The 13,059-nt window shown below is 48.1% G+C and overlaps 2 protein-coding genes across 2 annotated transcripts; both read left to right on the top strand.

Annotated features, from left to right (window-relative positions):
• Positions 1–3,585: 3,585 nt before the first annotated feature.
• Positions 3,586–4,884, top strand: OR5C1 (olfactory receptor family 5 subfamily C member 1). The gene has a single exon (XM_060609549.3). The coding sequence runs from the start codon at positions 3,931–3,933 to the stop codon at positions 4,882–4,884; it is 954 nt and encodes a 317-aa protein (XP_060465532.1). The 5' UTR covers positions 3,586–3,930.
• A 5,272-nt stretch (positions 4,885–10,156) lies between these two features.
• LOC132663797 (olfactory receptor 1K1) lies at positions 10,157–12,670 on the top strand. Its single transcript, XM_060610385.3, has one exon. The coding sequence runs from the start codon at positions 11,190–11,192 to the stop codon at positions 12,138–12,140; it is 951 nt and encodes a 316-aa protein (XP_060466368.1). The 5' UTR covers positions 10,157–11,189; the 3' UTR covers positions 12,141–12,670.
• Positions 12,671–13,059: the final 389 nt, after the last annotated feature.

Raw genomic sequence — 13,059 nt, forward strand, 5'->3', positions numbered from 1 at the left:
GAGCGGATGAGTCAGAACAAAGAGTTCAGCAGAGAGAAAGGAGCCAGCAGGGAAAGAAGCCTTCAGAAAGCTAGAAACTTCAGATGTCAGAGCTGAAAATGCTGTTCGATTTGACCCAGGTCTTGCTACTTAAAGCACAGTGCCCGAACTAACAGCATCAGCATCAAGTGGGAGTTCATTAGAAACCACCCTCCTTCTTGGCAGGGTCTTCATTTCCCAAGATCCCTGGGTGGTTCCTATGCACACTCAAGATTGAGAAGCTCTGCTACCCGGGGGGCCCAAATCATGCAGCACAGCAGAACCACCTGGAACATTTTTTTTTTTCAAGTACAGATTTCAGAGGCCTGCTCTACATCAACTGAGTCCCAATGTCTGGGCAGTGCACAGCCATATATTTTTACACAAAGCTTCACCACTAATTCTAATGACAGAAGTCCACAAGGTAGACTGGGAAACGCTGATCTGGCCCAGTCGGCTCAATCTAAAGATAACAGGACTGGGGCATCTGGGTGACTCAGTTGGTTAAGCGTCCAACTCTTAATTTCGGCTCAGGTCATGATCTCATGGTCATGAGATTGAGTTCCACATCAGGATTCGTGGATCGAGTCCTTGCTCGGCAAGGAGCCTGCTTGGGATTTTCTCTCTCTCCCTCTCTCTTTGCCCCTCCCCTGCTCGCTCTCTCTCTCTCTCTCAAAATAAATAAACATTTTTTTAATTAAAAAAAAATAAAGATGAGAGGACTGAGACAGGATAGTGGCCACCATAGGCTTGGGTAATCTATTAAGAGATCTAATTGGGGTCTCTGCCTGGAGACAAAGAAATTGGATGTGAAGCCAGATGTGAGTTTAAGCCCCAACTTTATCCCTTCATGGCTGTGTATCTTGTAATGAATCCCCTCCATTCTTTGGAACTCAGTTTTCTTACCTTCAAGGAAAGATACCCTAGACTGTTCTCATGAGCAGTAAGGTGACAGAAATTAATGGAGAATTAATTCCGTGTTTTGTGCATGTGCATGCACACACACATGCACGTGTGCAAACACACCACACACTCCATAATAGCTACATAACTGAAGTTTGGGGGATCCTTGCACTCAAAAATTTCAAAGCAACTTAAAAGTTCTGAAGCTTCATTGTCCTCACTTTACAGATGGAGAAATGGAGAGGCCCTTGAGGCAGGTCTGCTCCTCACTTTGTGAAGGTGAGTACTGTTTGTTTTCCAGGCAGGATGCAGAGACACACAAGGGGTTGACTACCAGCTGGGTTCTGGATGCAGACCTTCAGCCAGTCAGCTGAGTTTGTTTATGGAAAACATGTGGTTTCTCTACCCCTAAAGGCTGTCTTACCTCCACCAGTGACCCCACTAAGAAGGATGGGAAGATCCCTAAAATTCTGTATCCCTAAGGATAGAGGGAAGAATTAGGCATAGTCCCAAATGCTTGATTAGGTGAGAGAGACAAACACTTAGGTAATTACAAAACAATGGAGTAGGGCTATTATAGAACTGGGGTTCCAGCATGAGAGTTTGGGCATTTTGGTGTTGAGATAAAGCTTCCTGGCAAAAAGTGACCCCGAATCTTAAAAGATAAGAAAGATTAGTTCTGGATGTGTGGATGGGGCAAAAGTGAGGCAGCCTTCTGAGATGCCCCGGGGCTCTTTAGATGGGACCCCATCTTTGTGTGGAACAATCAGCTGTATGGTTTATACACATACACATAACAATCATTTTGTGCTTTTTCATCCATTTGTGTATTTTTCTGAAAATCATGTTTTCACCTCAATATGTTTTTGAGATTTCTCCACATTGATATGTATGAGTTCAATCCATTCCTGTTTAATTCCCACGAGCCTGCTGGTAAACATTTAGGCTTGGTTAATGTTTGGCCATTACAAACAGTCCAGGAGTGCCTACACCGTTGTGCACATCTCCTTGTATACATGTGCGAGAGTTTTCGAAAGTAAACACCAAGAACAAGGATTACTAGGTGTTATGGACTGAATGTGTCCTCCCTGATGCATATGTGGAATACCTGATCCCCAGTGTCATGGTATTTGAAAGTGGAGCCTTCGGGAGGTAATTAGGTTTAGATGATGTCATGAGGGTGAGGTCCTCATGATGGCATTAGTGCCCTTATCAGAAAAGGTCAGACAGCTTGCTCTCTCTCTCTATCTGCCATGAAAGCAACCAGAAGCAAATCAGAAAGAGGGCCCCAACCAGAAGCCAACCACACTGGCACACTGGTCTCAGACTTCCCAGCCTCCAGAATCACAAGAAATAAATGTCTGTTGTTTGAGTCACCCAGTCTGTGGTTCTTTGTTACAGCATCCACAGGAGACTAATACACTAGGGTATGTGCACAGTTGTGGGCCTTTAACTGCCATATTCTCCCTCAAATGTCCCAATTTATATTTCCATCAGTACGGCCTCACCAACATGGGACATCACGAAACTTGTTCATCCAAGCTATGCTTTGTAGGAAGAACTTTGTCCTCCCTACCAGGCACAAGTGGGTGCCAGAGGTCTAAGCTTCTCTCAGAGGAAGGAGAAAGAGCACTTACTCAGCCCCTGGCCCCATGCTGCACACCTAATGCCTCTTAGGACCCTCCAACAGCAATAGTCTGTTTTCTAATATACAAGGGGAAAACAGGCCGACGGAAGTGAAGTCACTTGCTCGGATTTACACACCCGAAAGTGGTGGACTCAAAACCAACTCTACGTACTGCTTATGTTCATACTCTTTTCACTATTTTATACATTCAATCAAGTATTTATTGAGCGCCAGTTACACACCAGACCCTGGAGATACACAGACGAATTGCAGAGCCATTCTTGGTATGTAGTAGTATCCAATAAATGTTGGTTGAATGAATATTGAATCAAGGAGCTCCAAGCCCACAGGAGAGACAGACACATAAAAAAGTATGTGCAATGGAAGGATGGCGTGATGGCATGCTGTGACAGATGGAAGCTCCAGGGCAAACAAGGGGGTATTTTCTTTTCCTTTCAGTGCATTAGGTAAGCCTTTACATCGGAGGTCATCTTCACCAAACAGAGAAAGAGGAAATGCTTCCAGATGCAAGGAACAAGTGCAAAGACACAGGAGTGTGGAGCAGTGTTCTATTTTCTGGAAACTACACTACTTTCGATTGCCTGAAAGTTGCTTCCTTCCAGTATTGAGGCAAGGCATTAACTCAGTTCAGTTCATCAATACTTTGTGAAAATTCCTACTCTGTACCAGGCCCCGTGTGAGATAGATGCTTTACACACATTATCTCATTTAATCCTTGCACCATTTTTTTCTCATTACACAGATGAGAAAATTGAGGCTCAGAGAGGTGAACAGCCTGGCCCTGGAATACATTCAAATCTTCTGTTCTTTCCACTCCTTGCTGTCTCCCCAAGATACCAGACCACTACTGTGCTCTCTCCACCCAGGTCCCACTCCAATGGAAAGATGTCCTTCCAGAACCTCAAGACCCATAGCTTGTTGCCCTTTGGGTCAGGAGACTCTGCTCATTTAATTGTCTCTTTTCCTACTTGGGAACCTGGAGAGCAGAATGCATATTGAGTCATGGAATTTTCCATCCTTGGCCAGACACTATCACCCCACTCATCATTTGTTCATTCAACAAATATTTGTTCAGCACCTACTATGTGCCAGGCAATGTTCTCAGTACTGTGAATACAAAATTGAATAAGACAAACAAGATTTCTGCCCTCATGAAAGTTAAGTTGTAGTGACTCCTCAGAGTTAAAAACGAAGGTTTGGAGAGGTTACATGGCTTGTCCAAGGACACATAGCAATTTTATGACACAGGTAGGACTGAAGCCCAAGTCTGCCTGACTCCTGGTGCTTTCTCCTCCATGGTGGGCAAAACCTTTCTCTTACATCCCTCTCGCTTTGCCTCCCCTTAGTCTCTGTCCAGCAGGATGACTGCAGAGAACTTCACGTGGGCCCCTGCTGAATTCATCCTCCTGGGCATCACGGATCGCTGGGACCTACGTGTGACCCTCTTCCTGATTTTCCTACCAGTCTACCTGGTGAGCCTGCTGGGAAACGTGGGCATGGTGCTGCTAATCCAAGTGGATGCCCGGCTCCACACACCTATGTACTTCTTCCTGGCCAACCTCTCCCTGCTGGACACCTGCTATTCCTCAGCCATCGCCCCCAAGATGCTGGTGGACTTACTGCTGCCCCACGCCACCATCCCTTACACGGCCTGTGCCCTCCAGATGTTTGTGTTCGCAGGGCTGGCTGATGCCGAGTGTTGCCTGTTGGCAGCGATGGCCTATGACCGCTATGTGGCCATCGGAAACCCTCTTCTCTACACAACAGCCATGTCGCAGCGCGTATGCCTGGCCTTGCTGGGAGCATCAGGCCTGGGCGGGGCAGTGAGTGCCATTGTCCACACGACCTTCACCTTCCGCCTGAATTTCTGCCGCTCCCGGGAGGTCAACAGCTTCTTCTGTGATATCCCTCCACTGCTGGCCATCTCCTGCAATGACACCAGTCTCAATGAGCTCCTCCTCTTTGCCATCTGTGGCTTCATCCAGACAGCCACGGTGTTGGTTATTGTCGTGTCATATGGTTTCATTGCCAGGGCTGTGATTCGCATGCCCTCGGCTGACGGCCGTCGGCGAGCAGCCTCTACCTGTGGCTCCCACCTCACGGCTGTAACCATGCTGTATGGGACACTCACTTTCATGTACCTGCGTCCCAGCTCCAGCTATGCCCTGGACACTGACAAGATGGCATCTGTGTTCTACACTCTTGTCATCCCAGCTCTCAACCCTCCCATCTACAGCCTCCGCAACAAGGAGGTCAAGGAGGCAGTCAGAAGAACCTGGAGCCGATTCCGCCGTCCAGGTCCGGAGCACGAATGAGAAGTCTGAGGAGCTTGGTTGGGACTATGACAAGATAAGAGGACAGTGTCTGGCCCCTGCCACTCTGGGCAAAGATAGATGAACTTGTGGCTTGGGTGTGTCTTGTCATTGTTTAAGGGACTGGAAAGGGGGAGAAAAGGAAGCTTTACAGCCAGGAGGCGAGAATCTCCCTAGGGGGTTAATCTAGAACTAGATCAGATTCTAGAGTAACATTAACAAGATCAGGTTCATGTGGCTGTTGAGCTCTCTTAGGTTCCTCAGTGTTCACAACTTGAGTCCCTAGAGATTACCAGGTGAACTTATTGGATGCATTTGCCACTTGCACTTCTAGAAGGCTGATTCCCAGACACACCAGGTAAAAACTGTGTTGCCTCCAAGTGTTCCTAGATTCTTGCCCTTTTAATATTCTTCATGAGCAGTGAGTCTGCTGTTGGCCTCTTTGACCCCAAGAGAACATCTTCAGATGCTCATGCCAAAGTATGGTACTGAATCTGGTGAGATAAATACCCCCTCCCTACTGGCCTCTGTATTCCAACTCTCAGGGAAGTGGCTGAACAGCACAGGAACAAACACAAGCTCATTCCCAAAATCCCAACAGTTAGGTTAGAATCTGGCTTCTAATCAGATTTGTGACACAGGTAGGATTGAAGTTACTTTAGTTCAGGCATATGATAAAGTTAGGAAAGAGTCAGAATTACCGGTGTGGTTAGAATAGAGTTAGGATTAGGGTTCTGATTATGTCTAAGACTTTGATTAGGGTAAGGATAGACCCAGGGGTAGGTTTGGAATTTAAAAGCGATCAGAGAAATCTAGGATTGAATTAAAGTTACATACATTATAGGATTTGGGTTAATTTTCATTAGTAGTAGGTTTGGCATAAATTTAGGAGTCAGAGTTTGAATAAACTTGAGCTCTTATTAGAAATTGTTAAGGATTGGGGCACCTGGGTGGCTCAGTCGGTTGAGCGTCTGACTCTTGATCTCAGCTCAGGTCCTGATCTCAGGGTTATGAGTTCAAGCCCTGCATTGGGCTCCACACTGGGCATCGAGCCTACTTTAAAAAAAAAAAAAGAGAGAGAGAGAGAGAGAGAGAGAAAATGGTTGAGAGTTAGCTTTGGAGTACAAGACTAATATTGGAGTTCAGGTTTCATTTTTATTGCTAGATTACATTTGGGTTAGAGTGTAGTCTGTATCAAAAGATCTGTTAGATAAGTTGATATACAAATAAGATTTGTGATAAATTTAAGTCACAGTCTAAAGTTATTATTGCAGTTAATCTAGGCTCAGAACTAAAGGAGAATTAGACATGAGAAGAGTATTTTATCAAATTGACATGTCTTGGGTCTTAATTCAAGATTTATTTAGGGTTATAGATAATGATTCATGTTTCCTAAAGCTTAGAGGTAGGTACAAGATGGTTATTGGTGTGCTTAAATTTCATTCAGGGTTATGAGCCTACTCTGATTAGCATGTGGTCCAGTACGGTAGACTGCTTTATGTTTGGCTTACGACATCCAAAAGCAGAATCAGGGGTAGGAGAGGGAATGCCATGACCCTCCTGGGTAACAACAATGCTCTCAGCCTGGAGTCACGCTAGAACCTTCTGACCCAATGCTCTTGGGATTTTCTTTCACCCAGAGTTCACGGTTTTGACAGATTTTGTCTCCCTGACTCATGACTCATGACTCATACATGACTCAGGTACATATGGGCAAGGCCCAAGGCACTGCGTTCTCCCTGGGAAGTCCCTGAATGCAGAGAAACAGGACAGGAGGGGACCCCAAGAGTTAGGGCAGGAGCTGAGGAGAGGTGAAGCATGGCCAGAGCCAATGTCATCTCCACCTGATCTCCTCCATTTCCCCTGATTTAGCTGAGATGAGGCCAGGAGTGTTGAAGTATGGGGCTCAAACTCTAATAGGCTCCCCACCGATTCTCTTCCTTGAGCCCCAGCCAGGGGCCAACTTCACCACACCAACTTCCCTTCAAGGAGAAATCAGCCACCAGGCACCAAGATTGCAAGAAGACAGAAGTTTCAGCCCGGCTCGTTGGGAATGTGGCACTCCTTGATATCAGGACCAGGGTACCCTCTCTCTCGGTAACTGTGGTCTTCTTGGTGGGGGGGGGGGGGGGTGGTCCCAGTCTGATAGACAGAGGGATATGCACAAAACTGTCTCCTCATATCTTACAGAATTTTATAGGTTTCCTGACAGGATCATCAACTCGTCCTGGTTTGCCCAGAGCTGTCCTGGTTTTAAAACACCAAGTTCTTTGAGCACCTGCCCCAGTGCTGGGAAAACCAGAGTGGTTGGTCACCTTATTTCCTGATGAGTCAGCATCTTGAGCGCGGAGGGTACAATATCCCAAATCAGCACCTTGTGACAAAGGTTCACGTAAATTAAAACCGCTTCTTCCATCACGAGATTTTACGATCCTTCCCCAGCTCTTACCTCCTATCCCACCTCCTATTCTAACAGTTGTTACCTCACTGTAACAACTCACTTGCCATGACAATGGTTGGAGGCATTATCAGAAAAGTTGGCAGCCTCCAAGAATGTGAATTTTGTCCCCAGTTCAATAATGTCTATACTTAAAAGACCTCCTCAGTGGTCTTTTCTTCCTTTTGCAGGTTCTTGGGCTCTCGTGACACATACAGCCGCCACCACGATCAGGGAAGTTTCCAGAAGCATCTGGCCTCTTCCACTGCCGTGGTCCCACAGGATGTCCATGTTTCGCAGCAGTGGAACAACCAAATGCAATAATTACATAAATCCTACACATTACCATGAAGTTGCAGGCTACTATGTTGGGCCTATTTGATAGATAAGAAAACAAACGAGAGAGAAGGGAAACGAGTGGAAGTAACAGAGCCCACTCTGGAGGGTAAGGGAAGAGACACAGATCCTCAATCCCAGAGTGAAATGTCCAGTAAAGCTCCCCAGTCGCTGATAAAGCATTCCCCTTTAAACCTACTTCAACGCCATTTACCAAGATAAGCAGTCAGGACAAGAGCAGGCTTGAGGTGGGGAAAACTGGGGGTCTGATTTAGGGCACTTACTGCACAAAGTGAGGTGGGCCCTGAAGCATGGGTGGAAATTGGGAAAGGAGCATTCCATGGGGGAAGGACAAACGGACACAAAGACATGGCAAACGAAATAAGCCCAACGTGTGCAGGAGACTTTAGGGATACCAAGGTAACTGGCTTGAGAGGAATGTATTAGAAAAGAAGCAGAGGGGAGTATGAAGATTGAGGGTCTGGGAATGATATCCATGGGTGAGATATCACATAGGGAACATGGACTTTATTTAATAGGCAATAGGGAACCATGGAGTGTTCTTATGTTCCAAACCACCCTTTATGGTTGTTCTGACACCCAGCCATGCCAAGCCATTCCCTCCTGGAATGCTGCACACAACATCATTCCCTTATGTCACAATACACACCCAGCAACCCCTCCCCAACACAGACCCAATCCCCGATGGGAAACAGCCATGCACAAAGAAACACTTTCATAGGTATGGCCACCCACATGGACACAGATGTAGCTGCCACACTCAGACACGCACTCAAGCCCGTGACATATTTGGCTGCATAGAGATACAGTCTGTCTCCACACCCCGGCATACAATCCTACACACACACACACACACACACACACACACACACACACATACACACAGCCACACATACTGCCAGTCACCAGAGGCACAACCCTCCCGTACTCCTACACTTCCTGCAAGAAGCCACAGCTGAGAGGACAGGCGGGTTGGCCCCAGAAGCTAATGCGGTAAACCCTGGGCTCCCCTGCCCCTGCCCCCATTCACTCTGCTTGGGGTTCAGGAATCAGCCTGACCCTTGCTTCTGGCCTTCACAAGACAGGGGCTGAGGGCCAGCAACCTCACCACACATGAGCTTCTGAATGTCCCTCGAGGGCGAGGCGACACCAAGCACCCTTTCTCCCATCAAATTGGACCCTGGAGAGGACGAATAAGGAATCCCAGAGCTGAGCTGCCTCCTGCCCCAGGGATGAGGGCCAAGCGAAGGGGCGGGGTTGCCTCTGGGGCTAAGGTGTTCCCGAGGCCCCCAACCCCTTAAGTTGTGGCTAATAACTCCCTCCTCCAACACTCTGGGACAGACTTCACCTGGCCCCCACTGCTGTTCCCTCCTGCGATGCCAAGAGGCCAGAGGGTACACTTGGGGCAAAAGGCCAGACTGGAAAATGTGCACGAGACACATGTGTGCTGTTTGTGTGAGGCTATGATTGTGCAGTACCGTCACCGTTCACTGTATCATCGGGGGGATGGGGCAGCGTGTACGTGGATGTGCCCCTCCAGGGTGGTGCATCTCTGCCGTGGCCCATCATGAGCTTAGGTGAGTGTGGCCATGTGCGTGAAAGCGGGAGGCTGCGGGCCCCTGAGGCTGTGCATGAGAATGTGCTGGATGAGGGGATCAGGAGCGATAGCACGTGCACAAACACGCTCTGGTAGAGTGCTTACACAGGTAAGTGGTCAGTGAAAGCACAAACGTGTGGAGGGTCCCAGTAGCTGTGTGTTGCTGCTGTAAGCTTCCATGAGCAGGAGTATGTGAATGATCATCACTCTCTGAGCCCCAGTGCCATTTTGTGACTGCATTTGACAATCCGTTTATGTGTATGATGATTTGAGTCCATGGGTCATGTGGTTTTATTTGTCTGCTTACTTACGTGTGATGTGCGTGCTGGGTCCACATTTCTGCGTGTGATTGATTGTGCCTGTGTATTTGCAGAGACCAGCTTGAGGCTGCACACATCTGCAAGCCTGTGCAGGTGTGTCTGTGATTGTATATGAATATTCCTGCAAACAGCTCAGTGCATTTTCATGTTCACTGGGACCCATGAAGACGGGGGCCAGAACAGGTCCAGTTTTTAGAAGTCATTTTACAAAGAACTGTCCCCTCCCCCGCCCCCACCTCCCGCCGCCAATCCGACTCTCCATCCACCCTGATCCTCTCACTCTCCTGGAAGGTGGGATGTGATTGGGAGTTTGAAAACACGCTCAACAGGGAGCCAAGGTCAGAGGATTCTTCTTACCCAAAGGAGGAAGAGAAGGAAGACACTGGGGTAGGGAGGGCCTTGGTGTAATTTTTTATTTATTTGTGATAGAGAAGGACACAGGAAAAAATTAAGAGATCATTCCCCTGCAGGGTTGGCCTCTGCAAAGCCTCCAGCAAACCAGTGTCCTAAAACCCCTCTCCTTTTAAGACCCCCTCTTGGAGAACTGTCCAAGATTTCTGCTGTGAGAATCAGACAGGCGGGAAAGAATGGAAGACGTTAAAACAAGTGGCCAGTGTCCTTAGGAGTCAAGTCCCTGCATCTGGCAGGTGCATTTATCTGTCTGTACAAGTTTCTCACAGAGAGTTGTGCATTTGCTTGCTTCCCAAAAAATGTTTGATTTCATGGGGATAGTTCGCTAGGTATCTGGGGAGTCATCCAGATTCTTTGGTTTTTTTTTTTTTTTTTTTTTTTGCTAAGTCTGAAAATATCTTTATTCTTCTCTCACGCTTGATTATTATTTCGGTTAAGTATGGAATTCTAGGTTCAAAATATTTTTTTTCCCTTCAGAATGTGAAGATATTGCTCAACTGTGTTCTACCATCTCCTGTCGATGAAACACTTGATGGCAGACTGTTATCTGAATATCATTAGACCCTTGGGCTCCACGCGCTCGGAGGTATTGGGCTCTGCTCTTTATCCTCAGGGTTCTAAAATGTCACAACTTGTGTTTAGGTATTTGGAGTTATGTTTCCATATAAAACATGTGCCCTTCAGATTTGGGATTTTTATTTCTTTCATGTGTTCCTCCCTTCCATCTTGTTTTGTTCTATTTCCCCCCATTCCTACTTTCCTCAAATAAGTGCCGGGGGGTCAGATCTCTTATCTGCTGTATTGATCCCCTTTTTATCTTTTCTTCCTTATTTTCTTCCTTCTCCAGGCTCCATCCTGGGCAATATCTTTTGTTCTGTGTTTTGCTTACAATCACAAAGCATCAAAGTTGGAAGCAGCCTGGAAGATCACCTGGTTCAGCTCCCTTATTTTACAGATGGGAAACCTAGGGCCAGAAAGGAAGAAGGTTCGGGGCGGTAACACGACTTGCCCACTGTCACACTTGTGTGTAACACCAGGGCTGTCTGACTCCATACCCACAATTTTCCCCGTTGACAGGAAGCCTTGAGCAATTTAGCCACCCTTCACCCTTTTCCTTTGACGCTGGGGAGATGACCCGTCAGTAAAAAGGAACCCCTGGGGTCTCAGGTGAAGAACCAGCCCGGCCATGGATGCTACCAATGAGTCTTCAGAGGGAGCCCCATTCATCCTGCTGGGACTGACAACAAGTCCTGAACAGCGGCGGCCTCTCTTTGGGTTATTCTTGGTCCTGTACGTAGCAGGCATCCTGGGTAATGGACTCATCGTGGCCGCCATACGGGCCAGTCCAGCCCTTCGTGCACCCATGTACTTCCTGCTGGCCCATCTGTCCTTTGCTGACCTCTGCTTTACCTCCGTCACTGTACCCAAGATGTTGACCAACTTGTTGGCCCACGACCGCTCCATCTCCGTGGCTGGCTGTCTGACCCAGATGTACTTCTTCTTTGCCCTGGGTGTAACCGATAGCTGTCTCCTGGCCGCCATGGCCTATGACCGCTATGTGGCCATCCGCCACCCCCTCCACTATGCCACAAGGATGTCCCGGGCCGTGTGCAAAGCCCTGGTGGGGACCGCATGGCTGGTGTCCCACGTCCACTCCCTCCTGCATATCCTGCTTATGGCCCGCCTGTCCTTCTGTGCCTCCCACCATGTGCCCCACTTCTTCTGTGACCACCAGCCTCTCTTAAGGCTCTCGTGCTCTGACACCCGCCACATCCAGCTGCTCATCTTCACTGAGGGTGCCGCGGTGGTGGTCACTCCCTTCCTGCTCATCCTTGCCTCCTACGGGGCCATCGCAGCTGCGGTGCTCCGGCTGCCGTCAGCCTCTGGGAGGCTCCGGGCTGTGTCCACCTGTGGCTCCCACCTGGCAGTGGTGAGCCTCTTCTATGGGACAGTCATTGCAGTGTACTTCCAGCCCACATCTCGGTATGAGGCAGAGCGGGGCCGTGTGGCCACCGTCATGTACACCGTAGTCACCCCCATGCTAAACCCTGTGATCTATAGCCTCCGGAACCGTGACGTGCAGGGGGCACTCCGAGCCCTCTTCACTGGGCGGAGGATCTCAGCTGGCGACTCCTAAGGCCTGGACCTCACCGAGCACAGGCTACATCACCCACGGTGACAACTCATGAATGTGATCATCTGTTCTATGCTTTTTTCCAAAATGACAATAACAGCTATCACTTTCCAGGCACCCACACCGTGAGGCAGAGCTCTGCCTGATCTTACGTGATTCCCACAAAAACCAGGGAAGCGGTTGTTATGATCCCGTTTCATAGAGGAGGAAACCGGATTCAAAGAGAAGAACTGACTTTCCCAAGCTTACGTAATTTTTAGGTGGCAGAGCTTGGACCCTTTCTGCCACATCATTCCCTCTTCCAACATTCACTCCCAGGCACTTAGGGAGTCCGCTATCATTTTCTGAGGACCTAAAGCTATACGGGAAGGTGCATACCCCCAGGTCTTGCTCTGGGGGATTGGCACTTTATTTTTCCATCCCATCACCAGGTATTCTCAAATAAATGACTTCTCGACTGCCTGGGACATGGATAGAAGTTCACAGGCCATGTGTCAAGGGTTGACCTCTCCCAGTGAACACAGTCTGGCACATAGGAGGCACTGTGCACACCTGACATGAATAAATGTTTGTACGTTTATGCTAATAAGCATTTAGAAGCTGTCCGTACTTTAAATTCTTTGTTCTCATACTTGTCTACTATGATGCCACCTGTTGGGCTACATCTGGAATCCTGTAGAAGGAGCATGCAGTGGGCTTGCACTATAAATAATTAAATGAAGCAAAGCAGGAAAGAAAGGATGGGACACAGGCATCAGGGGCAGATGGAAGAGGTAGTTTTTATCAGGTGCTAGCCCTTGACTTATTTTCACCCACACAAAGCATGGGTATTCTAATTGCCACTTTATGAAATTGAGGCTCAAAGATGGTGGGCTAGTCGGTAGCAGAATCAGAACAAGTCCTTTTGCTATGAGTCGCTCAG

Source organism: Panthera onca, chromosome D4 (genome assembly GCF_046562875.1).
Source record: "Panthera onca isolate mPanOnc1 chromosome D4, mPanOnc1 haplotype 2, whole genome shotgun sequence".
In the NCBI taxonomy this organism is placed as follows: Eukaryota; Metazoa; Chordata; class Mammalia; order Carnivora; family Felidae; genus Panthera; species Panthera onca.